At 51.2% G+C, this 26,504-nt stretch overlaps 1 protein-coding gene across 1 annotated transcript in view; it reads right to left on the reverse strand.

Annotated features, from left to right (window-relative positions):
• Window positions 1–18,888: 18,888 nt before the first annotated feature.
• KSR2 (kinase suppressor of ras 2) overlaps window positions 18,889–26,504 on the reverse strand; it is a 370,971-nt gene continuing 363,355 nt past the window's right edge. Inside the window, exon 20 of the mRNA XM_072953632.1 lies at window positions 18,889–20,150. Coding sequence (XP_072809733.1) covers window positions 20,141–20,150 — 10 coding nt within the window. The 3' untranslated portion in view covers window positions 18,889–20,140. The remainder of the gene's footprint in view (window positions 20,151–26,504) is intronic.

Here is a 26,504-nt window from a genome sequence, read left to right on the forward strand (position 1 = left end):
GGCCAAGCTCAAGTGGACAGTGGGAACTTCAACTTCCCTTGTTGAGGAAACGGGCCATTTCTCCTGCCCGCCCTGCAGAGGCTCTACTCCAGTCACCCGCACCTCCTCGGGCAGGCCCCGTGGAGAATCAGTTCTGGCCAAGGGGAGGAGTTTTGGTTTATCATAGTCACGCTGGATCCCTTGTGCCTACACCAACATCAGGCACAGAGGAGGAGCTTAGTGAGTATTTGTTGAGTGAGTGAATAAATGAATGACTGTCTCATCTGTCCCCTGCCAGATGCCTGCCTTTCTCCAAACCTTCATGGTCACCTGAACACTCACCTGCCAGGCACCCTCACCTGCCATGTTCACACCAGCTGGCTTTGACTTCATACCAGTGTGCTTGGCCAGCTGCCCGCACACAGCAGGGGTTCGCTGGGGGACCTCAGGGCTCCCCCCAGTGTAGGGGGTCAGAGGGAGCCTGGGCTGGGCCAGACCCTTTACTCTCGTTTCACCCAGGACAGCTCTGCTCTGATCTGTTCCCATGAGGCTTTGTTTGGACAGAAGTGCTCTGTGTCTAGACAGACTAGGACGCACTTAGCCGTCTGGTATTCTCTGTCCCCTCCACCCCCACCCCCTTGATGTGGGGCACCTGTTCCCTCTCGTGGCTCCACCCAAGTTTTGTCTTGAGATGTCCTGCCCACATCTCAATCGCAATGTGAACTCCTTGAGGGCTCTAGCCTAGAGGTTAAAATCTCCGGCTTTGGAGTCAGACAGGCCCTGGCAGGTTATGAAGCCCCACCCAACCTCGGTTTCTGTAGCTATAAAATGGGGAGGTAATAAGGCTACCGTCTGAGAAGTGGGCAGGAATTCAAAAAGATGAATCATGAAATACGCTAAGCACTGTGCCTGGCTCCTGGCAAGTGCTAAGTGCTACTTTCCAGGGTGTATTAATTACCTGAGCAATGCCTTGGGCGTACTTGGTAATTAATCATCAGAATTATACTTTCCTTCGGAAAAGGAAGTTAAACTTCAGATATGTATGAAGCTCATCTTGTTCTGGTGTGGGTATTGCCCAGAGACCCAAGAGGGTGCGTCATGGTCAAGGTCACTGGGTTCCAGTGAAAGTCACTCATTCCAGGTGGACACTGGGGACATCCCACATGGCAGCTGCATGGCTAAAGGGGCCATTCTGCCTGGCTGCAAAAGGACCAGAGGAGGGGCCCCAGTGTTCTTCTGCTTCATAGGCATCTGGCTTTCTTCCAGATCCAGGCTCACTGTGTACAGACAGCAAGGAAATTTGGAAGAGATGATGATTTCCCATTTCCCAGATTCGCTGGTGTATCTGCAGCAGCTCACACAGCGCTGGGGGTGCAGCGGATGGTCCATAAATATTGTGGGGTGAATGAAGGAGTAAAGGAATGAATGAATGTGAAACCTACCATGAAATTTCAGTACCTAGTTTAAGTGTATCTCAATCAATGTTTTTGAATGAACGAATGAATTCTATGTTTACGCTCATAGTCCCAGTTCTGAGCCCAGGTTCTAGCCCGGAGGAGGTCTGTGATAAATATTTATGGAGGAAATGAACTAGATCCAGTATTTCCCAGAAAGCAGCTGAGTTTCAGCCATGGATTCCCCCATCCTCTGCCCCTCTCACCTGAGACCCACAGACACATTTCAGGGACCGAGCCTTCAGATTCCAGCCACCAGCCTGGCTTGGCCTCAGTCTGGGACACAGAGCAAGCTCCCTGGGGTGCACAGTTGGAAGACTGTCTAGTTGGCTTGCCAGGGAGCTCATGGGTGCTGCCCTCAGGAGACACTCACAATAGGGGGACCCACTCAGGGGGACTGAGCTGGCAAGAGCAGATTGTAATGACCCAGGGACACTGCCAAGGGGCCCCAGTCTGCACAGCAATGGCATTAACACAACCACACACATACACACAGATGGGGACATGTCGCTGTGCCCTGCTGGCCACAGGGCTCTCTGCCCGTGACCCATCCCTCCTCCCTAGCCTACGACGCATTAGAGCCACTGTCCTGAACGGCCCCAGCAATCCACATGGGGGATCCCGCCCATCTCCCAAATGCACCCCGTGCGGCACAAGCGTGTGGACACACACACCCTGCATTGCTCCATCTTCCCAGGCCCCGCCACCTTGTCCCCAACACACCTCGCCTCCGCCTCAAGCAGGCAGTGGCCACAGACCGCCCAGCGGTACCGCCAATAGACAATGCCACTTTCCATGAATAACAGGACCCCTATCAGCCAGAAAGTGGGGCTCCGAGTTCCTAGTGCAGGCCTAGAGACAAGTCACTTGCCACCGCACTGCTTGGAGGTACTGGAGGTGCTGTCTGTCTCTCTGAGCACCCAGCCTGTGCCAAGGGCAGGCAGCTGCCCCCTCCTTTGCCACTGCTGGGACTGACTCCCACTGGGAACCAGGGGGTGGCTCCGACCCTGCAGAGCTGCCCAGCCTGCACGCTGGACCGACCAACGTCCCCAGAAGCATCTGTGGATCCCAGACCAGGGCTCCACTTGGCACCGGCCGCGCTCCAGGACACGTGGCGCTCAGAAGCCAGAGGCCTCCCCCTGAGCCCCGGTCTCCGGTGCAGCAGCCTCCCCATGCCTGCTTCCTGCAGGGGTCTCACACCAGCCAGCCCCACGGGGCCACCCCACAGCTCCAGCTGGCGGGTTGGAGGAACACGGCCTGAGATGCCCAGACAGGCCGGCACAACGAGCTAGTTCATCGCGGGCAACAAGGGGAGCGCTGGGACGCTAAAGCCCCAGACTGTGCCGACTGGGCCTTCATTCGCCCCTCAGGTCGCCTTCACACCGCCTGGGGTGGCTCTGCCACGGCACGACCCGGGCAGAAGGACGCTAGGCCGGCCTTTGGTCCCCTTGGGTTCCCTGCAGGTCAGGCCTAGGCGAAGAGGGTTCAGGGATGCTGGGAGGCTCTGTAGCGCCCGGGAGAGCAAACCACACGGCGAGCCCCGGCCCCACGACGCCCAGGCCAGGCTCGCCGGGCCCACCTGCCCAGGGAGCGGAGCCCCCGCCCGGGTACTCACCGGCTCTGGCGAGACCTCCCCCTGGCGCGGTGGCGGCCGCCCCCTCTCAGGCTGTGCTCCCCATCTGGACAGGCCAGCGGCACTAATCAGCCGCCTGGCGTGGTGCGGCCGGGTGGCTGGGGTTTAATTGACACCAGGTGGCCCCTCCCCAGGGGCAGGCTGGGAGGCGGCTCTGCCCGGCTGGGAGGCCAAGCCCCGGGCAGAGGGGCTGCACCCAGGCCCAGCCGGTTCAGGCCTCCCCTGGAGAGACCAGGGCAGTCAGGCAGCCGCTGGCCACCCCTCCCCTCCTCTCCTGCCGGCGACCTCCATCGCACACCCAGCCCGGCTTCCCTGGGCTCTGACCTTTCTTTCATTTCAGAGGCAGCAGCGGCAGGGACGGCATCTGCCCAGGAGGAGGGTGGCTCAGGTTACCCCCCTGCTGGCCAGGGGCAGCCAGGAGTGTGTGTGCGGGGCTGCTGTGGCCAGGCCGGGCCCGCTGGATCCAGAGGGCCACCCACTGTGGTCACCAAGGAGCCCCCAAAACATCTTTTATTGAACACTTACTACGTGCCAAGTCATGCACGGTGCCCACACTGAACCCCCATGAACTCTCTCGGGCCCTGAGAGGTGGGTGTTTAGTAATCTCACTTAACAGATAAAGAAACCAAGGCTCAGAGAAGCTAAGCCTCTTCCCTCAGGTCACACAGCAGGAGAGACAACAAAGCAGGGATTTTTAAGCACCACCTGCAAAGGAAGGCATCATTGTTTTGATGGGGAAATTCAGGCTCAGAGACAGGAAGCCAGTTCCCAAGGTCACCCAGCAAAGTGTGGAATTTGGATTTTCTCACCAGTTGTGTTGGGCCAGCCTGCCTGGAAAAACAAAGTGTGGGTTTATGCTGAAACATAAGCCCTCTCTCCTGACCCACATGAGTCCCTGCTTATATTAGGGCTCCAAATTCGAGCCATCGCTGGGGTTTAGGGGAAAGAACTGGACGTAGAGTCAGAAGACCTGTGCCGAATTTGCTGTGTGACTTTGGGCTAACTCTCTGGGCTTTGCTGCAGTGCATACTAAATGGGACACCATGTTGAAAGGGCTTTGTGACTGGGACACCCAGGCAGGATTGGGGAGTGATGACACAGTCCCTGTTCTGCCCCAGTATTCCTTCCCAGAGGCCCCTGCCCCTGCCTATCCCCTCACAGCCTGGGAGCAGCAGGAGCCAGCAGCTAAGAGCACACACAGGCTCTCCAGTCACACAGATGTGGGGTCAAACCCTGGCTCTTCCTCACCGACTGCATAATCTTCAGAGATTACTTCCCTTCTCTGGGGCTCAATTTCTTATCTCTAAGATGTGCCAAAGAGCACCGCCTCTCTGCCTGGGCTGCGTGAGGAGAAACAAGAAAGTACCCAGTACCTGCCTCTTTACACAGTAACATTTACTGGGCACCTACTATGTGTGGGTCACCGTGCTGGGGACCTCATGTTGGACAAAGTAGTCTGTGCCCTGGCAGCAGAGTCAGACAATACATTTAAAAACACACAAATATATATGTAATTCCTTGTAGAATCTCCTCAAAAAATAGAAGTAGCTACTGTTGTTCACGCACCTATGCAACTAAAGAACTTTTTGAGCACCCACTACATGCCACGTACTGTCACAGGCACGGCAATATGTAGGCAATAATAATTATCATAATCCCATTCTCAGGCAGCACAGTTCCCCCCACACTGTGTGCCTTGGTTCCCTCACTGGGGACGGGGAACATGCCTGAGGGCTGGTCTGCCCCTCGGGGAGCTCCAAGGTGGAGCGTGCGATTCTGGAATGTTCTTAGGTCTAATCCTAAGTGAGGCTCATGCGCTCCTGTTGGTCTGACTTATGGGCACGCTGGCAGGCAGCTCGCCCCCGTGGCCCAGACCCGTCCCCACCCGCCTGCCGCAGCTTGTCAGGCTGAGAAGGAAGCAGGCAGCTGACTGGGCTGTCAGCCCTGGCGCCCTCCTGAGCCAGACATGGGGCAGGTGCCCGGGGTACGGACTGGGGCCTCATGATGACAAGGGAAGGGCCCTGAGCTCACGTGACTGCACCCTAGCCCCGAGCGGCGAGCCTCACTAGTGAAGAGAACATTCTAGTAAGAAGCAGTGAGAAAGCACAGAGTGGGGTATCTTGGAAGGGAATGAGTTCACCGTCAGTCAAAGAATTCTAACAGGATGCTGTTAAAGGGGACTCCAGAAATAGGAAGAGCGTTCTAGAAAAGCTAGTTGATTTCTACTCCTCCTCCAGTCCTAATTTGGGACCTCAGCTCCACCTGGAAGCTGTTTTTCTAAGTCCATCTCCCACCCCAGGCAGGTGCTTCCCCTGAGCGCCCCACCACTTACCGCACGGTGCCAGCATTGCCTCTTCATTGGTCCAATGTGCCCACAAGACGGACCTCCACCTCCCCTGTCTCTCCCACACCATTATACGCCCCATACCCAAGCACAGAGCAAGCCATGTAGTAGGTACTCAGAAGGTGCTTCTTGTATTTGTAAATGGACAGACTGAAACCATCATCTACAATGCTCTTTCTAATGCTGAGCATTGGAGACATAGACCACAGGTAGCCTTGCCATTTTATTCATTCAGTCTTCATTCAACAAATATTCCCTGAGCACCTACTATGTGCTAGGCACTGCGCTAGGCACTGGGGATACAGCAGTGACTGAGACTGATAAAAAAAATCTCTGCCTTCATGGAGTCTACCATCTTGCGATTATATTTTTAACTAGGTAATTTTCACAGGTGTTTCTGTTCCTAACAATAGCCATTGCCACCTACCAGGGTTTCTCAGCCTCAACACTAGTGGATAATTCTTTGGGGTTCGGGGTTTGGGGCTGCCCTATACACTGTAGGATGGTTAGCAGCATCTCTGATCTCCGCCCATTAAATGCCAATTGCAACCTCCTCCCGCTTCATGTGACACCCCAAATGTTTCCAAATGCCCCAGGGGAACACACCACCCCTAGTTGCTAACCACAGTCATACATTAAGTATGGGACACGCACTTTGCATCCCCCAATTTACTTCATCTCTAAAATAACACCAGGAGGCAAGAATAATTATTATTTCAATTTTACGACTGAGGAAATAGAAAAGATTACTGTTATATATTAGTATAGAAAATCACTTGCTTACAAACCCAGATCTATGTCCCCAGCCCTGGATATGCAGCTTCCCAGCATCCTCGTGCGAAGTCAGGTCCGGTGGATACTCAGAGCCTGGGTACCAGCTGCAGAGACGAAGTTTAGAGCAGCATGTCCCTCGTCTGGGCTCCCACAGGCGTCTGCTGTCAGCCTGGAGCCAAATTCTCTTCTGGTTCTACAGGGACTGGCACCCAGTAGGCCTTTCGAGCAGCAATAGCCTGGAGGAAGACACTGCAAACCACAGACCTAATCGTTAAGTTTTCCAGAAGCCACGTTAAAAAGGTGAAAAGAAACAGGTGAAATTAATGATGGTAATGGATTTTTAACTCAATCTAGTTGAAAATGATCATGTCAGTATGTAATCATTATCAAAAATTATTAAGGAGATAGTTTACATTCTTTCTGGTTTTATTTTTTAAACATCTTAGAAATCCAGTGTGTATTTTACACATACATTTCAACTCAGACTCATTGCATTTCAAGGGCTTAATAACCACACATAGCCTGTGGCTTCTGTTTTGGGCAATGCCATTCCGGAAAGTTTTGTTGATTGAGGGAATGAAGACAGGAGGTAGGATATTCTCAGCTCAACAGGAGAGTTGTCCCTGAGCCCACAGATTCCGGGTTTCCACGTGGTCCTGTCAGTTTTTCATGACTCATCTCTCTGGTCTCCAAGTTCATCTGTCTTTCTGTCCTTGGAGCCCAGCCCAGTGCAGGGCACTTGTAGGAGCCGTGGTGCGGTCTGGTGGTTTGGAATCAGAGGCCCAGTGTCAATCCTGGCTTGATCACACAGCGGCACGACTCCCAGCCTTAGCTTCCTTATCTGGAAAGTGGGGGTGATGGGTTTCACCTGCTGCAGCACTGCTCGGTAGCATGTTCTGCCATTATGACCACGAGGGTGCTGAGGTGGTAACCCGTTACCCACGTGATGCCATCAAGCCTGTGCAATGTGGCTGGTATGATGGAGCAACTGATTTTCAAATTTTATTTAATTTTAACTAATTAAAAATTTTCTTGAGAATGATTTTTTATTGATTTATAATCATTTTATAATGTGTCAAATTCCAGTGTAGAGCACAATTTTTCAGTTATACATGAACATATATATATTCATTGTCACATTTTTTTCTCTGTGAGCTACCATAAGATCTTGTGTATATTTCCCTGTACTATACAGTATAATCTTGCTTATCTATTCTACAATTTTGAAATCCCGTCTATCCCTTCTAACTAATTTTAAATTTAAATAACCACTCATGGCTAGCGGCTACTGTATCAGACAGCATAGCTTCTGAGCGGTATTGGGGGATTAAGTATAAAACCCCTGGCCCAGAGCAGGCCTTCACCGCCTGGTGCCTAGTTTATCAGGCTGGAGGGTCTATAAAAATAGCTTGGGGAGGTCCCTCTAGAGTATTCGGGGTACTGATCGTGGGTATGAGGAAACGGCCCCAAAGCCAGGGAAAGAAGCGTCTAAGGGGAGTGGGTGGGGCTCTTTGAAATGCCGATACCCCGCTACAGTTTACTGGGATGCAGAGGGCACTGAAAACCTCCACTCTCAGAAAAGCCTGCTCTTTCAGACGTGCTGGGAGGCTGCAAGCTCATTCCAGCAAAAGCCCTGCATCTTGGAAGTTAACCTTTGATGGGAAGGTGAGAAAGAAAGGGAAGGATGGATAGAACCAGGCAGTGCAGACTTGAGGTGGGGGCGGGGGAAGGTGGAGGCCACAGGATTGTTTCAGCTGTGGGAAATGGGGATGGAGGCTGCCTCTTACCTTGACACAGCATTGACCTTTCTCTGGGTGATCTATCATAAAATTAGCAATGGTAGCTATGAGCTACTGAGGGCTTACTGTGTACCTGACTACTGACTACTGTGGTGCTAAATGTTTTAACCTGTATTACATCATTTAATCCTCTAAGGCATAGAGACTCATATTGCCTCTATTATATGAATGGTGAAACTGAGGCTTAGAGAGGTTAAGCACCTGCCCAAAGGTCACACAGCAACAGAGCTGGGATTCGACGGCAAGTCTGGCTGACTGTGAAGCCCTTGCTCTTTTTTCCACTGTAGGGTACCATTCCCTTGTGCAGCTCCCTTTATGTTTCTGTAGTTTCTCAGTCATTTTGCATTAATTTTTTTTGGTACCAACATTGACATTAATTTCACAAGGTTATGTCATATCACCATTTGGTGATGATGAAAAAACGGGGCCACCAATAGGTTTAACAGCTTATAAAATATTAGTGTAAGGACACTGTTAATGAAATGGACTCTGAAATTGGTTTGTATAATGTTTTTATGTTTAAAAATAAGACCTGTCATCTTTTCTCTGCTCAGATTTTTCTAACTAACTTAGAGGGTCACTGTCTTCATCCTTTTGGCTCTGGATGCTTTGTGTTACCCCTTTGCAAGAAGAAATGACATTAAGACCTGACATTGTATCACATGAATAATGAGCAGAGGCCTGGGCTAGAGACCAGGACTTCAGGTTTGTTTGGTTTGCAAGCGACAAAAACAATTCTAAATTTGAGGGAAAAGAGGAGGAAATGGGAAGAACTGATTAGAATGCAAAGCATCTGGAGAATCCAAGGAATACAAAGAAATGAAGAAACCAAGTTTGTTCTGGAGATGTCAGCAGCAGAAATTCTTGAACCTTCTCTGAGTCACAGACGTAGCTCCTAATACTACCCAATCCCTCCCCACAAGCCCCAGTTCAGAATTCTAAATTCCCAGGAAAGGACATCTGATTGGCCCAGTCTGGGTCAGATGTCTAGCCCTAAACCAATCAGCTATGGGTGGGTGGAGTCTAATGACACAGTCATGGAGCAGAAAGGACTGCTGGGATATGGACAGTCACCTGGAGGGGGGAGGGGGCCAGCCAGAATAGGAGGGCCCTTACGTTTGGGAAAGAACCTTTTTCCTCACCTGATCCAGTGTGGGCTGATGTCTTCTCACTGCCCCATCCTGAACAGACCTGTCTCCTCCTTCCCTAGAGAGTGCTGACAATTTAATGCAGGAGCCAGCTACTTCTGTGAAGGATAGTGTTTTGGCTTCACAGACCGTATCATGGGTGTTGCTAATGTTAATGTTCCCATAAAACGTTATTTATGGACACTAAATTTGAACTCCATATAATTTTCATATGTCACAGAATCTTCTGCTTTTTTTCGACCCTTTAAAAAAACAAGAATCATCTTATCTGTAGTGCTGTGCAAAAATCACAAGTCAGATGGGGTATGGGGGCTGTAGGTTGCCAACCTCTTGCTGTAATGAAAAGTAACATTAAGTCCTTTGATCCAAAATTTTACTTCAAGATACAGAAACTGGCAATGGAGCTACACAACATTTCAAGCATGTTGCAAGTGAAAAACTAAATCAGCCTTAAGGGGTTAATTTAATATGTAATAAAGCAATTGCAAGCCTGGCCTTAGTGAGTGATGCTGGTCAATCCATGTCTGCCCCCAGTTCAGTGTCCAGGGGACGTTACTCAGCTGTGTTTCACATCCGCCTCCTCGTCAAGGTGGTATTAGCAAGTTCCTTTTACTTGAAGAACTTCTAGCCATCATCCTTTGAGTGGGATCTAATTTTCCTTTTTTTAAAAAATGTCATTGGGATTGGAAAATGTCACGTAGAGCAAAGACTCAGGATGGTGCTGGACCAGAAAATGGCAATCCTGCTCCCCACCCTTTCCCCCCAAGCCGAGCCCTGTAGTCAGGCTGCTGGAATGGAGTCAGGTGTTAAAAAAGAGGAAACAATCAAATAAATTGAAATCCTCAGAGGCTTGGTTGGAGGTGTTGAAGCTCCGTTCTTTCTGGATGAACAGGCAGAGGGGAAGGAGCCCAGTGCTAGGGGGGATTTCAAGCCGGAGCGTCAAGCTCGAGCCCCTGTTGCGGGGGTACGCCCTGGCAGGGAAAGGGGGCCAGGGAGTTGGGTGCTGGGTCTATGGCTTCCAGGCAAGGAGATCGCAGGTGCACCGTGACTCAATAACCGGTCTTTCTTATATGAGACTGACCTCTTGGGTTGGTGGGCTGGAGAGAGCTGCTACAATCCCCAAACACACAGGTTCCAATAACAACCTAATAGCAATGCCAAGCGTCCGCCCTTCCTGAAGTATGAGCTAGGCTCACCGTTCTCAGCAGGGGGCTGCCAGTATCATCCCTGTATGACGCCTGAGGAAACTGAGGCTCAGAGAATGACATAAGGTGACTGTCTCAGTTTGGGTTCTCCCGGAAGCAGACCCTAAGGAGCCAGCTGCAAGCCATTTATTAAGGGCGTGTTCCCAGTGGAGGTGGGTAAGGGTCAGGGTCGGGGGAGGAGGCAGGCAAGGAGCCTGATCCTGCCGGGGTGCTCTGGAGTGCCAGGTACACCTCGGGGGTCACCCTCCTTCAAGGCAAGCGCTGCCTGGTTTGGTACTTCTGCGTCAGCCAGTCGTGGTTCACAGCCGCCCTGGGCGGGGGCGGGGGGGTTGGGGGAGATGCAAGAACGGCTCCGGCAGCTGGAGGATGGTCCTTCTAAGACCACAGGTGCTGCTGTTAGAAGCAAACGCACACAGAGGAGGGGAAGGGGCACACATACTGGCAGCTCTGCGGGGCCCAAGGTCAGTGAGTGGAGGAGCCGGGGTTCAGAGCCCCAGCATCACACTCCAGAGCTGGGGACTTTCAACACCAAGCAGGTGGCCCCCAAACACTTGTACACAGACTCATGCTGGTCCATGTCAGAGTGTTTACTGGGTCTGCAGAAATGAGAAAAATATAAGGCTATTTTAATTTTTATTTCCCAAATTACAGCTGCCCTAATTTTTAGTCTTTCTTTTATAAAACAATGGTGATAGTACATTGGCAAGATCTTGTTTGGATTTTGCTTTGTTTTTTTGACAAAACAAAATAAAAAACTGAGATAGTATATCAGTTTCCCTAAATTATTTTTTCCGTTTTCATTTAATGGTCCAGGAAACACGGACTCTTGGTCTACATGGTCTGTAAAAGGTCCAAGAATATACTTTGAATTTTTCCTGTGGCTGAGAGCAACATTTCTCAAAGCATCCCATGGAATATGAATCTTCTAAGATACAGTGAACAAAGACTTCTGGGGCCAAGTAGTTTGGGAAACCTACATGCTCTAGCCTCCTCTGGGAGAGTTTATGAGGTACATGAGCTTAAAGGCACTGTCAAGTCCTGCAGCAAAGAAGCAACACCTAATTTAGTTGTGCCCAGTGCACACTCACTAGCCTGTCATGGACATATTTAAGGAAAACTCTGGGCACTGGCTAAATCCACTGTTCTCAGTGCCTCAGAATGTGTTTACCCTTGTTTGCCTTGTTACCGGCTGAGATGGCATTTCACATGAGTGTACACCCCCAGGAGAGTTTTCCTGGGTATAAGCGGTGCAGGGAAAACAATGACCCAATTGTCAAATGCTGTGTTAATGTTGAGCCCTTGGAAGGGCAGGGGCATACATTTATGCCATCAGGTAAAGCTAGATCAAGGTGAGTTCCAGGCTGCCTGCCTGCAACCCCAGAACCGGCAGCCCAGCCCCAGGAGCTATAATTCTGGATTGTTCAGACAAAGCTTCAGGCATGTTTTAGAAACACAAATGTAGATGTTTTACTTGGAGAGGCCTTACTTGGCCTGCAGGTCCCCAGCCCCAACCAGACGGAAGGGGTTGTGTGAGGAGGAGGGTGAGTGAGCAGTGGGAATTTGGGCGTTCTGAACGTGTGCATGTGGATGTGAATGTGTGCATGTGCATGTGAGCACGCGGAGGTCAGCTCCTGGAAGGTAAGGTAGGGGCTTGGGGGTGGGGAACCCAGAGGCCTATGAGAAGATAGTCTGGGCCAGGGCTCAGAGTCCCCCCTTTGCCAGCCCCACCCCTACCTGGAGCTCGAGCCAGCTGCCCAGGCCACACATGCTTCCCCACAACACTGTCCTGCCTGGGCCTCTGGGAGCCTCTTGGAAGATGAAGGAAAGGCCCAGGGGGCAGCTTTACCCCAGGACTCATTTCAGGAGGGAGGGAAACACCTCAGTGCTCTGTGGGAGCCACATGTCTGACCACTTCACATCAACTGACCAGTGACCCCAAACTCCCATCACTTGTCAGGCCGAGTCCCCGAAACTTATCTGGCATTTGAAGCCCTCAACAAGTCCCAACCCCGTCTCCCAGGTCCCCTAGATCGAAACATGCATGGAGGGCTTACTCTGGGCTAAACACTTTTAAGTATTTTTATCACATCATTGAGTCCTCACAACAGTGTCAGGAAAGAAATACTCTTGACCTCTACTTTACAGATGAGCAAATGGAGGCTCCAAGAGCTGAAATGACTTCCCCAAGGTCATGCACGGATCTGCTCTGGAGTTGATGGGCAGGACTGAAACTTATACTCGGGGTGACCCACCTGCCTGTGTATACAAGATGCTCTGGGCTGAGGCAGAACTGCTGGGGGGTGCCAGACTCCCTGAGACGAGTGCCTGTGGTGTGTCGATCTGAGAGTGTGGCCGTGCAAATGATAGGAGACCTGGGTTCCAACGTCAGCTGAGCCCCTTTCTAGCTGCGTGACCTTGAGCACAAGTCACCTCTCTGAGCCTCCGTTTCCCCAACTACAAAACGGAAGTAATAGTTCCTACCTCCGAGGGCTGTGATTGAGAAGGCGATGCGTGAATGAATGTTAACTGCATGAACTGGTGGCACCCCGGCATGCTGCCTGCCACAGAGAAGACTTGTGGTGGCTATTACTTAAATCCATCCTTCAGCAGCTCACATAACTTCTCTTGCCACATCTGTAACATCAAAGGAGATGAATCGCTTTCCTAGTTTGGTCTTTCTTCTTCCAGGAAAGTTTTCTCAGTGCTCCTCCCTGTAAGCCTGGCCGGGGCTCCCCTCCCTGCCCTGTACTTAGCAATTTTCATAGCAGGGTTTCTTAATCTTGGCACCATTGACATTTGGACTGATAATTCTTCGCTGTAGCGGGGACTGTCCTGTGCAGTCTGGGGTGTTGAGCCTCTAGCCATTAGAAGCCAATAGCATCCTTCAGTGGGAAACTGCCAAATGTCCCCTGAAGGCAACATTACCCCTGGTTGAGGACCATTGATTTGTTGCAATCGCCTGAATTCCTTGCAATCTGTCTTCCCTGGAGGCTGGCCAGCACTGCAGTTCAGAGCATGGGCCCCAGATTCAAATGGTCTGGGTGTGAATCCTGGCTCTACACTTACCACTGGGTAACTTTGAGCAAGTCACTTAAACTCTCTGAGCCTCAGTTGCTTCCTCTGTATAATGGAGACAAAGGAGTATTTGCTTCATTGGACCATGTTGAGGGTTAAGCGAGATGGCAAATGTCACCTTCTTAGCTTTGTGCCTGGGAATAGGCTGATGGGAGATGGGAGATGAGGGTGGGCTCTGGAGGGTCTCAATTTGGGCAAAGCTGAGGAGGAGCCCAGAGGCCAGAAGGATTTGAGAGGCCTTGTCCCTGCCACTGGGGCAGCAGGGTGACCTCTCCTGTGCTTGTTTCTTGCTCCCAGCCTGTGCACGGAGGTTAATGAGCTGTTCAGTTCCGATGACTTGCAAGGTCTCCCTCGTTCAGCTCAACACCTGCTGCGTCTGATTGATGGTGGCCCTGTGGCCACAGAGGACCACAAGCCAGAACCGAGACAATCAATTAGTTCCAGGCCCCAGGGAAGACTGTGTCCTGTTCTCTTCTGCTTGAAATCGGAGAGGTGGGGATGGAAGTTTCTGGTCTGTCTCACACTTTCTCCCATGTCAACACTATCCCAGGGCTAAATGTCAGATCTGGGCTTAAAATATCTAATGTTTATTGGTTGTTTATGCCAGGAAGTGGGTTAAGTATTTTACCTGCTTGTAATCCCACTCACAAATCTCAGGAGTGTGAGCCATTATTAACCCAATTTTATAGTTAAAGAAACTGAGCTCTGAGAATGGACGTGACCGCCCAGCGAGGGCACATGGCTAGTCTAAGGAACAGAGCCAGGACTGAAATTCAGATGCTGTAGGAGACTTTCACTTCTTGGAACCTCAGTTTCCCCACCTGTAAAATGGGGCAACTCATACCACCCATCCCATTTGATTGTGATGAGAGGGAAGAAATCACACTGTGAAGGTAGGTCGGCAAGTTTAGAGTGTTAGCTACCAGGTGTGCTTTCTGAGCGAGACAGTTGGGGTGGGCTGGGACCTGGGTCAGTTCCCAGCAGAGATGGGGAATCCTGGGGTGCAGAAACTCAGGGTGGAGCTTGCTTTTTAGTCACTAGGGCTGGCCCCACACCACGGCCGGATAAGTAACAAATACTAACGCTAGCAATTAACTAACTAATTCTGTAGAGCATTTACTAGAGGCTGGCACTGCTCCAAGGACTTATGTTAGGCCACAGAAGCCCCACAAGACTGGGAAGCAGGGGCTAGAGGTACAATAACTATGCCTGTTTTACAGACAGGGACATGGAGGCTCAGAGAAGCTAAGCGACCAGCCCAAGGCCACACAGCTTGCATGTGATAGAGCTAGAATCTGACTCGAGGTCCACCATTGTGCTCTTGATCCTGGAGTACGCGCTGGGAAGAACTTACGAGGACAGACGAGGCCAGCTCTTCTTCTGCAGTGCGGTCTCCAGCAAGGCAGCTGGGAATTCAAGTCAGAGTCACCCTGTAGCTTGTTTCTCCGGCTCTCGTGCCTTCTGCTTTGAACGAGTTGAATAGTCCCTGCCTCACTGGCTGGTTTTCTGGATGAGAAATGATCTTGTTTCATAAAAGCACTTTGTAAAGTCGGCTTTAGTAATCCTTGGTACAGAGGAGCCCGTCCTGCCATGTGTGTACCTGGGAGAGTGTGAGCGTTTGGTTCTCACCTTGGGTCGGGCCAGTTATGTCATCCCTCTGCATCCTTCCTCACCTGTCAAAGGGAATTCAGCGCTTATGGGGATTAAAAAGACAACGCTTAGTACTTTCTGGGTTATGATAGTTTGCATTACTGTTTGGCAAACATTCACTTCCCTCCCCCTCCCACCTTGGGTGGAGTTTACAGCCCCTTCCACTGAAATGCTGGGTCATGTGACATGCTTGGGCCTCTGGAATGTTAGTGGATGTGGCTTGAGAAGATGCCTTGAATGTGTTCCTGCAGTTTGGTTTGGTGCTTCTGTTCTGCTGATCTGCCATAGGCAGAGCATACCCCAGGGAGCTACTTCAGCTTGGGTCCTGAAACAGGGAGACATGTGGAGCAGACATGAACTTGACCTGAAGCTTAAAGAAGACCTTGAATTAAGCCAGCCTAGATCTACAGACCCAGAAACATAAGTCCTAGTTTTTGTCAGCCATGGCGTTTGGGGGATATTTGTTACATGGCATTCTTGTGGCGACAGCTGACTGATACACTGGCTGATGTCACCTCTCAAAATTCCTTCTCTACAACAGACAACAACAGAATTCAGACCTGTGTTGGCGGCAGTGCGATGCAGTAGTTCTCAAATTCTTTATTGGCATAAATAATTCAGACATTGGATTCTCACTAAACATTGCACTAAACACAAGAAACAATAGGCTTGCCGGCTCAGAGGCTCACAACCTGTCCAACAGCCCAAGTTAGAAATACTTTTTTGAGAAGTGTAGAAAACTTTATAAATGATTCTGTACAAATATACACAGTGGACCCTCCATCCATCTGGCCTTCCTTTCTTGGATGGCAGCTGGATCGACTGTTCTTTCCCAGCAATGAGACATTGGCAATGAGAGAGACAGACAGACAGAGATCAAGACAGACAGAGATAGAAAGGAAAGGAAAGAAGTGGCCCCAACAGGAAAACATGAAACCAACTTCCTACATGAACTCATTCTGTGACAGTCAGTACAAACATGGAGAAAACAATATGGGCCATTGGTCCATGTCGGTCTGTACAAGAATTAGTCTTTATATATATATATAATATATATATATGTATAATATTTATAGGTATATATACTTTGTGTATAGAAAAAAGTAACAGCATAATTTACACCAAGAAAGCCTTTTTTTTTTTTTACAACTGAGAATTTTCCTAAGGTCAATAACTTTGAGAGTAATCAACCGAATAAATCATGCGGTAAGTGTGTGGAGTGGACCCCAGGGCAAGATCAAAGCTCAGGAACACAGAAATGAGAGGCTTGGGGTGGGACTTGACCGCTCAAGTGAGATGTTCTCAGCCTGACCCAGCCATGGGCGAGGGCACTCACCTGGTGTGACCAGACTCACCTGGCCCCAGTGAATGCCCTTGGCCTCTGTCTTGGCGCCCTGGAGGGGACAGGTCTTGCCAGAGGCTCCCAGATCCTTAAGGTTGAGCCTCTGCTCTGTGGATGCTGATCCCCACAGCAGCTAGGGGGGTGTTCTTATGAGATTTGGGCATCCCTCCCCATGTCCATCAGGGCACCAGCATCTAAGAAGATGGGTAACACCCACTACCTCTCTATTCTAGTCCTCCATTTTTTCAGGAACATCTTCAAGGTGGAATTCCTGGGGGTTTCAGTTGGGTCACTGAGAAGAGAAACCACATTTACTGAGCACCTACAGTGTGCCAAAAATTGTGTGACACTATTGACATTCATTATTTCATTAACTCCCTCCAATTACCTTGAGGGTTAGGGACAGACGAAGTACTAGTGGGCTTCATGAAGCTAAGAAAATCCAAGGAATGCTTTGGAGGAACTGCTGGCGCTGAGAAATTGATGTTGAGGTCATTATTCACAAGACAGTGTGGCTTGAGAAATACATATAGAGTCACAATGAAGCAGGTGAATGAGCCCTGCCAATTTACAGCAGACACACACACACACACACACACACACACACACACACACACACACACACACGGGGAATCCTGTAGTCAGCAAAGATGCTATGTTTCCAAGCCCTGACATGTATTTAAAGGGACAACAGCACACACTATCCCACCAAGAGGGTTGATATGTTTTCTCTCACACTTTAGGCTGCATTGCAGAGTTGGCCTGTGGCCCACTATGACCCCTAGGTCTTCTTCAGCCACTCTGTAACAAATCAGTCTTTTGCCCATCATACCTGTTGTGTTTAGTTGGAGATCCTTACAGCAGGGTCTTTCCATCAATAAATTTCCATGTTCATGCATGTCCTTGACCTCAACACTCCAGTGGCTTAAAAATAGGGTGACATAAACTCTCTAGGCCATAATGAGACGGCCGAGGGAAGATGTATGGGCCTCAGAGAGATCAGAGACACATGTCGCAAGAGGAGGTAGAGGGACAGTGAAGCAGAAGCAAAGACAGGGAGGAAAAATGTCTTAGAGAAAAGGGCTGATGGCCAATCCATCTGTAGAAGTGACATCCATGGATAAGGACCCAATGCAGGGGCACCAGGAAACAGAGACATTGTGCAGAGGCAGGCCGTGGCAGGGCCCGAGACAGAGAAAGAGAGAGAGAGAGAGAGAGAGAATCTAAGGCAGCCTAAGTACTGGCCTGATTCAGCAAGCACAAAACCCACCTGAGAAATCTTCCCCAGGAAAAGGCCAATAGCTTGGGCCAGGTATGATGAGGGGAGAAATTGAGGTTTCCACCTCTGAGCCAGGGTATCTTCTTTTCAGGGATGGAGTTTCCCAGAGTTCAGGATCAGGTTAGGGGAAAGCAGGGGAGGACAGAGCTAGTGCCTAGGGGCAGGTTTTCAACAAATCATGGTCTTGCCTCTGAGCCTCCACATGGGCTGTTCCTTCCACCTGGCACGCTATTCCCTGCCACCCACTCCCATTTGACTCAAATCTCAGGACAAGGTTCAGAAGTCCCCTCCTCTGAGAAGAGTTCTTTGAGAGCCCTTGTCAGAGCTGGGGCATCCTTCAGGGCCTCAGGACCCCTATACTTCTCTATCTCGTCCTCTGGACTCAGGCTTCCTGAAGGCAGGGACAACTTCTCTTCCTCATTTTTTCCAGGAGCATAGGAAGCACTTGCTGTGCTTCACTGAATGCATACATGAGATAAACTCTCGGGGACTGAAGAGATAAGGGTTGCTTCATGCTGAGCTCTGTTGGGGGTGTAGCCAATGCAACTGGAGACACAAGCTTTTGAAATAGAGGGAAGACTTTCTTAGCATCCTTCAGCTGCTCAGCTGGAGGCATTTTAGATCCACCAATGGGCCAGAAAGTAGGAGCTACAGTGGTCCTAGAGGACCATGACATGGAAGGAACTCCTGTGGGAAGTGGGAGCCCATGGGGAGTAGACTACTAACTGGGTGACAGCTCGGAAGGGGGAGTCAGCAAAAGCTGGGTGACACTAAGCCTGACACTGTCTGGGCTTCCGGCCTCTCTGCTCCAAGGCTTGGAGCTTTCAGAGGATTTATTCCCGCCAGCGAGGCTGGGGTGTGTGCGTGGAGGACAATCTCCGGCGTCCCCTGGGGTAGGGAGCACCGGGGCCTCCGCGGAGGGCAGACTGATGCAAAAGGAGAGGGAGGAGCCGAGAAAAGACCTCTGGGATCTCACAGTTGTGCTCGGGCCTGGCCGGACCCAGCCAGGCACCGCCCAGCCGGAGGCCCAGGATCTGCAGGGGGGCTGCGCGGCGCTCCGCGGGAGGCTGGCCGGGAGGGGGAGCGGGCCAGGGTCGGGGGTGGGGGTAGCCTATTGTCTACACTGTAGCTACATAGCAGTTAACTTGAACTTACACGAGTTCACACATACCCATTTACCCATTTTAGCAGTAGTAGCAGCACAGACAGAAAATAAACAGGAAAATGGCTGCAGTCCTGGAGGACCAATGCATTGCATTAACTGTCCAGGACGCAGGTAAGCTGCCGCTGCCCCAACCCCGGCGGGGCTGGGATGGGGAGGGGTCGACTCAGGATCCTTCTTGGAAGGTGCTTGGCTGAGTATCTCCAATTCTCAACTTTCCCAGCCCCAGTCCTTTGGGATGCCCCACTGCCCCACTCCCCAGTCCTGAGCCCACTGGACCCCGGGGGTCCATTTGTAGGGGTGGAGCCGTGGGACCTACCGAGCCTGCCCACACCCAGCTCCATCCCCAAGTCAGCCACGTGGGATGGGGTTGGACAGCCACCTCTTGTCCATACTGTCCATTTTATTGCTTCATTCCCAGCAGACTCAGCACCTCTGACTCTCTTCTCCAGAGTTAATTAGGGAGTGGAAGGAGGGTGGGAGAGCCCCTGGGAGATCTGGGGACCCTCCTTCCTGGGAAAGTCAGAGGGGACTTCTCTGAGCAGCCCCCAAGAGCAGCCCTGGGACTGTCTGATGCAAGTGCTAAGATTTCAGTTCAAGAAGAAGATGTGCTTCTGTAAGAGGATGGAGTGGGCTAACACGGAAGGCACGGGGGGCGGATGTGGCAGGGAGAGCCAGGCATCAGGTGGGTGACCTGTGGGGCACTTCCCACCTCAGGAACTGGGATTTCAGACTTTGTCTTTTTCATGCAGGTGGTGATGGGCAAGTCAGCTTTCTCCTCCCCTAGGCTGCCTTCCAACCACTGAAGATGGTAAATATTGCTTTAAAAACCTATTTCCTTGCCATGGTGACTCAAGAAGCCCCCTCCTTGAGTTTTCCCATTTCCTTTGTCTGATTTCCTTTTTCTTTCATGAAAGGCTGCAGATGGCAGGAGGCTGGATTTGGGTCGTAGTGATGTGGCCGGCAGACAGCGTACTCAAGACCTCGTACCTTGGCTCAAACCAATCAGATGGTGGTACTGTATCCCTTAAAAGCTCCCAGTGCTTTCCCAGTGCCCTCAGAAGAGCTTTGAGATGCTCCCCAGCCTCCAGCCCCGGCCCACTCATCCATTCTGGTCCCCTGCTGTGCCCTGGCCACACCAAGACTGTCTTCTCTGAGGAGTCTTTGTGTTTTGTGTTTCCTCTGCTTGGAATGGTGGTTTCCAACGGAGGGTGATTCTATCCCCCAGGGGACATCTGCAATGTCTGGAGACAGGTTTGGTTGTCACATCTCAGGGGTGGCAGGAAGAGGGCGGTGCTACGGGCATCTAGAGAGTGGAGGCCAGGAATGCTGCTCAACATCCTACAGGGCACAGGATGCCCCTCCCTGCCACTAACACGGGACTCGGTCTAGAACAATCGTCTCTCCCTCCCTCCATCTCTTTAGACCGCAACGGAAATGTCACCTCCTCAGAAAGTCCTCCGCCAAGTGCTCCCTCCACAGTAGTCTCCCCTTCCCCTGTCCCCCCATCTCAGGTTACTGGTCTCCCCACTGGTTTTCCTGCCACAGGGCTACGTCCGTCATAATTTATATATTGTGACTGGCCAGCTTCTTGTCTATCTCCTCCTCTGGGCTCTAAGCTTCAGAATGGGGAGATGTTAGCTCATCACTGAATGCCCGGGGCTCTAAGAATGTAGTAGATACTCGATAAATAATTCATCAAATACATGGCTGATGAAGACACAATCTCACACCAAACTGACTGGGCTGTCAGCATCTGTGTGAGGATGCAAAGGCCCCTTCCACCCTGAGCAGCCCACTGTTCACCACTTCCAAACAGGCTTTTTTGCCTGTGGTTTTATCCCTGCTATCCTGGCATCGGTCTTTCCAAAATTCTCACTCTGGGCACTGGAGGTCAGGGTATTTTTAAACTAGAAGAGCTAGCCAAGCTGGTGGTTTTTTTTGTTTTTTTGTCTTTTGTTTTTTCTTAAGTGGTGGAAAAGAAAACCTAAGATTTGTTTTTTATCAGTAGACTTTCAAATCTAAGAAGGCATGATGCAAATAGCACGTTGGCATAAACAATGGCTGCCCGCTCAATAGAGGGAGGGAGCCATGCTTCTGAGCTAATTTAAGCTAAATACATGGTAGCGATTTTTCATCTCTACTTTTGTGTAACTTTCTCCTCAGCTCAGAGTCCAGGGGAGATGTTATCTGGCAGGAGGTGGTGGTGGTGAAGGATAAGGGGAAGGAGGAAAGGAAGAGACAGCAGACAGGAAGTACCCTCTGCCACCAAACTGGTTATTAGAGGCATTTCAAGAGCTCAGGAGTAGAGCTGGTGGTCCACTAGGACCCCAGGGAATTCTACCCAGGTGAAAACTTGATTTTGAGCCTTCCACACACGGAAGAAACCAGAAAGCACCTGGAGCCAGTTTTCTTTTCCGCCCCTCTATAGGCAACATTCCTTATCTTCACAGATGCCCAGACTGAACCACAGAAACTTCTACAAAGTGCCTCAAGTGAAAACTGCCCTCCCACTCCCACACGCATATACACCATATTTCCTCAAGTTCCCTGGGCCTCGGAGCCCAGCTGGTGCGAGGCTAAGGATGGCCTTGAGGGGAAGCCGTTCTCTGGAAGATAGATGATTTCCCTCCCAGCAAGCGTATTACCAAACAGGATCACATGCAAGGTCTTAAGGACAGAATCTTTCTTTCTGCATTTTCCAAGTTCCCGGACCGAAAATAAAATTCTCCAGGGCCCTTAGAGACCGTCCACCAGCTACAGCCAAGACTTCAAACGACTATGCTTTTGGAAGTTTCTGAGGCCTTAGTTCTAAACCTAACTCTGCCTCTAAGAAGGGACCTAGTTTGGGAGAGTTTACCTTCCTTTCTCTGGGCCCAGTTTCTTTCTTTTGTGAAAGGAGGGGAGGCATGAGATCAGGTTGGCTACTCGTGTCCACATCAAGTGGCTACTCGTGTCCACATCAAGTGGCAACTCTGATGCCCTGAGGTTGCATCTGTGCTCAGTGGGAAGGCGTGCTGTGATTGACTGGCAATGTCTGCCAAGAGTACAATAGGGGGCAGTGGTTGCTCAGCAGGAAGGTGTGCTGTGATTGATTGGCAATGTCTGCCAACAGTACAGGAGTGGACAGTGGTGGTAGGAATGTTACATTATTGCACTCCTTGGACTAGATCATCCTTCTAGATCTTCTAGATGTAGATCATTCTAGATCTTCACTGCAATGACATGGCCAAAGACAAAAATTCAGATCAAGACCTAGCTGGCCCCTCTGAAGGCATGATGTCTTCTAGCATTGCCACACTGGTCTCCAAGCCATGGTGTGCTGAGGAAGTCACCAACACACGGCACATCTGCATTTGCCCCCTCCATTGCAAGGCATGCTTAACCACAATTTTCCTTGGCAGTGTCCATCCCTGTGCATAGAACCACTGTCCTCATGCAGGGAACTGGTGTCTTCCATCAGCAGGCCTGGGTAGGGAATGTGGGATGGTAGGGGCAAGGTTCAGGTTTTGCGGGCTTAGCTTTTACTATCAGCACTGAATGGAAAATCAGGAGCAGCTGGTGGCCAGTGGTTACCGCCTCCCCACTCTCTCTGCCCAATGCATCTTGTTCAGCCTCCAGGTTCATGGTCCACAGCGCCAGCCTCCAGGGGAAGTAGGGCTGGATGGGGCCAATCTACCTTTCTGGACTCCTAACAGGTGTTTGGTAAATGCCGGTGGGTCTTTTCTGTGGGCTGGTACCCTGGCACTTGCTCTCAGAATACCGTGCAAGATGTCAAGTTGAATTCATAGATGATGACCTTGTTGGGGATGCAGAAACCAGCCTAGAAAAGCTTGGAAAGAGCAGCCTGCTGTGAGCTTTTTAGAGATTTAACTACACGGTAGCGTCCTGAAAGCTCTGCTAAGTCCTGCAATCAAGAACTGAGTTCAGTCTTGTTCTGCCTAAGCATTCCCAATGCATATTTGTCCCAGAACCCTTCCAAAAATGCAATGTCCATCTAGTCTGCCATGGAATTAAAGGTCTTTGGGACCCACTTGGTAAACTGGGTCAACCCAGATCAGGCACACTCCAGGCAAAGCCCATCTCCTCCAGCCCAGCCCTCAATAGGGAGAAAGGAGCCACCTCAGCCCCACGGTTCTGAGCTACAGATGACATCAGAGGCGGTGATGGCAACATCCCGACGGGCAGCTGGGCAGGGACCACTCACCGGGGTGGGGGTGGGTTCCTGGGAACGGATGAGTCCAAAGAATCATGTTTAAAATGTTGGCTCTCTCACTTCACAGGCTGGTTTACATCTATATCCCACAGTTTCTCTGCTCATGAAATGGGGATAATGGTACCTACTTCCTAGGACTGTACTCCACGAGGACTCGGCTACCCTCGCACATAGTGAGGAGAGGCTGTTAGATGGGTCATTCTCTGCCTCCCAGGGCCTAGGTCCCCTGGGACACCTGCCCCAAGGGGTCTCTCTCTGAGTCACGACCATTCAATCTGGCAAATTCGTTTGGGGTGACTTGGGATTCACAACTCAGGGAATCCCATACTGCCTGGCCCTGCCAGTAGAGCCCGCCGGCTGCAGGGAAGGACCTCTGACCCCTGTGGCAGGGCCTCGCTCTGACCCAGCAACCCCCACCCCCACATTCTGCAAATGTTTGTCGAGGACCTACTACGTGCCAGGTGCTACGCTAGGTGCTGGCACATAGGTAAGTCGAGGAAGTCGGGGGGACTGGAGATCTCCCACCAATGTTCTGCCCCTGCTGGTTGAGAGAGAGCAGGCATGGACGTCAGGGCCCCGAGAGCAGGGTCAGGGGTTTAGGGTAACAGTCAGGAGCAGCGACTGGAGAGGAGCGGGGCTGCCGTGACAAGCCGTCGGGAGATTCAGGAAGAACACAAACCATCAGGACCCTGGGTTCCCACATTCCAGGGTCCAGGCTGACACCTGCCGCCTCTCGTAGCCCTCAGAGGTCAGGATTATTCCCTTACAGGGGTGTGCAGGGGAGGGCTGGGATGGCGGGCTAAGGTGAGGCTGGGGGCCAGCGAGCATGTCCACCTGGGCCTGCTCATGGCTCCCTCACTCCGCAGCAAACGCGCAGCTCACCAAGATCTGTTCCTTTGCCGCTGACGGAGAATAAAAATAAAAGCAAGCATCATGCCATGAGCCCCTACAGACGGGGCTGAAGCACTTTCCACACCACAGGTGGGCCGTCCACCCTCACCCACGGAGATGAAATCTGAGACTGCTGGACCCCAGTGATGGAGGTGCCGGTCAGGGGGCAGGTCTGAGTAAAGTGACCTTGCGGCCCAGACGTGCTGGGGAATCTACCTCTCAGGGGGTCTGCCATGGAGGAACCAAGGTGACCAGCCAAGGGACAAGACAAAGCTCCTCCTCAGGATGTTAGGGGTTGAATTGTGCCCCCCCACTCCCGAAGACATGTTGAAGACCTAACCTCCAGTGCCTCAGAATGTGACCTTATTTGGAAACAGGGTCACTGCGGAGGCAACTGGTTAAGGTACAGTTGAACTTGAGCAGAAGGGACCCCTAATCCCATGGGACTGGTGTCTTTATAAGCAAATGGCCATATGAAGACAGAGACACCCAAGGAGAAGGCTGAAGTGATGATGGAGGCAGAGATTGGAGAGACATGGCCACAAGCCAAGGAAGGCCAAGGATGGCCAGAAAACCACTGGAAGTTCAGAGGCGGCCAGGAAGGACTCCGTCATGGGTTTCAGAGGGACTGTGGCCCTGCTGACATCTCGATTCTAGACTTCAGAACTGTGAGAGCATCGACCCCTATTGTTTGTGGCACTTTGTGATGGCCGCCCTAGCTGACTTGTACAGACAGGGATGGGGGCCTTGAGCTCACTGCTGGCATATCTGATATAAGCCCTCAGGGGATGGGTCAGCGAAGCAAAGGCTGACAAGCGACTAAGACAGGAAGAGCAGGTCTAGGGACTCACGGCTGAGGACGAGCATGGGAAAGAAAGCCAGGGATGGGACTCTTGCCCTGAAAGCCCCTAAAATCAGGGCCCTAGAATTCTCAACGGTCCTTGCTATGGGACTGAACTGTGCTGCCCACCGCTTGCCCACACAGTTCATATGTGGAAGCCTTAACCTCCAATGTGCCAGTATTTGGAGACAGGGCCTTTAAAGAGCTAATTAAGGTTAAATTAGGTTATAAGAACAGGGCCCTAATGCAACATAACTAGTATGCTTGTAAGAGAGACACACAGCATTGATGTGGGGGCCCAGAGTCAAGGTCATGTGAAGATATGGTAAGAAGTTGACCGCCTACAAGCCCAGGAGAGGGGGCCTCAGAAGGAACCAACCCTGCTGACACCTTGGTCTTGGACTTCCAGCCTCCAGAGCTGTGAGAAAACACATTTCTGTGGTTGAAGTCCCCTGCACTGTGATATTTCGTTGAGGCAGCCTGAGCAGACGAGATGGAAGCAGGAAGCCCTCCCAACCTCCCAGGTCTGAACTTGCTCCACAGCGCACACGCCAAGTGGTCCTGATGTCTGCCCACACCGCTCCCAGGATGGGAGCTCCCTACCTCACGAGGCAGCCCACTGCAGCTCAGGGTGAGCTCTTAGAAAGCTCCTCCCCTGCTGGAACACGTTCCTGGCCCCTGTACCTCCCACCCCTGGCTCCTGCCTCCTCTGGGAGCCATGTGTAAACTGGTTTTTCCTTCCTTCAACGGTCCCCTAGATCAGAGGTTGGCAAGCTTTCTGTCAAAGCCAGACTGTAAACACCTTCGTATTTCAGGGTCATCCTGTCTCTGTTACGGGCAGTCAGCTCTGTCACAGCACAAATGTGTGGTCTATATGTAAAGGAGCGGGGGTGGCTGAGTCCCAATAAAATTTGTTTACTGACATTGATATTTGAATTTCATAGAGTTTTCATGTATCATGAAATCTTCAGGTTTCTTCCCCACTGAAAGACTAAAAAACCATTTGGTGGGCTGGATACAGCCTACAGAGGCATAATTTGCCAACTATAAAGTCTAGATTTTTAAACATAGAAGGGGCCTAAGTGTTTACCACTTCCTGTTCCTCAGGTGATCAGTCACAGGCAGGGACAAGAACCGAAGAAAGGGAGGAGTGGGGGTGGGATGTGTGTACGCGGGGTGGGTGGTGGACGGGGGGCAGAACAGGGCTTCCCGGATACTGGAGTCTAGTGTCCAGAGACCAATCCAGAATTTCTATTGACAAAGAACCCAAGGTAGAAATAAACGAGGAGGAAGAGGGCTTCACAGCAAGACAAGAGGTTTTTCTCCGACCAGCAAAAGAAAAATCAGGACAAAACAGGATTAAGTGGTGACTCTGAGTTTCCAGCTTCGCTCTGGGGATGGAGACATGTAGGAATGTCCCCTTATAAGGCCAAGGGAGGGGGTCCTCCTGCCAGGAGACCCCTATTTTATGAAAGACCTGTAGGCAGGGAGAATTGGGTGGAATTCAGTGTGCAAATCCACATGCCCTTCAAAGAAGACAAGGTCAAGGCTTCCTGGTGAATCTCCATCCTGCGGACTGGTCCACCTGGGAAGCCTAGGTATGGGAGGGTTTGCCGAAAGCAAGGCAGAGACACAAAGGACTCGCCGTTGGATGCCGGGCGCCCGCATGCAGCTACGATCAGGCACATGTGCACACACGATCTGTGCTGCGT

This window comes from Vicugna pacos, chromosome 32 (assembly GCF_048564905.1).
Source record: "Vicugna pacos chromosome 32, VicPac4, whole genome shotgun sequence".
Classification (NCBI taxonomy): Eukaryota; Metazoa; Chordata; class Mammalia; order Artiodactyla; family Camelidae; genus Vicugna; species Vicugna pacos.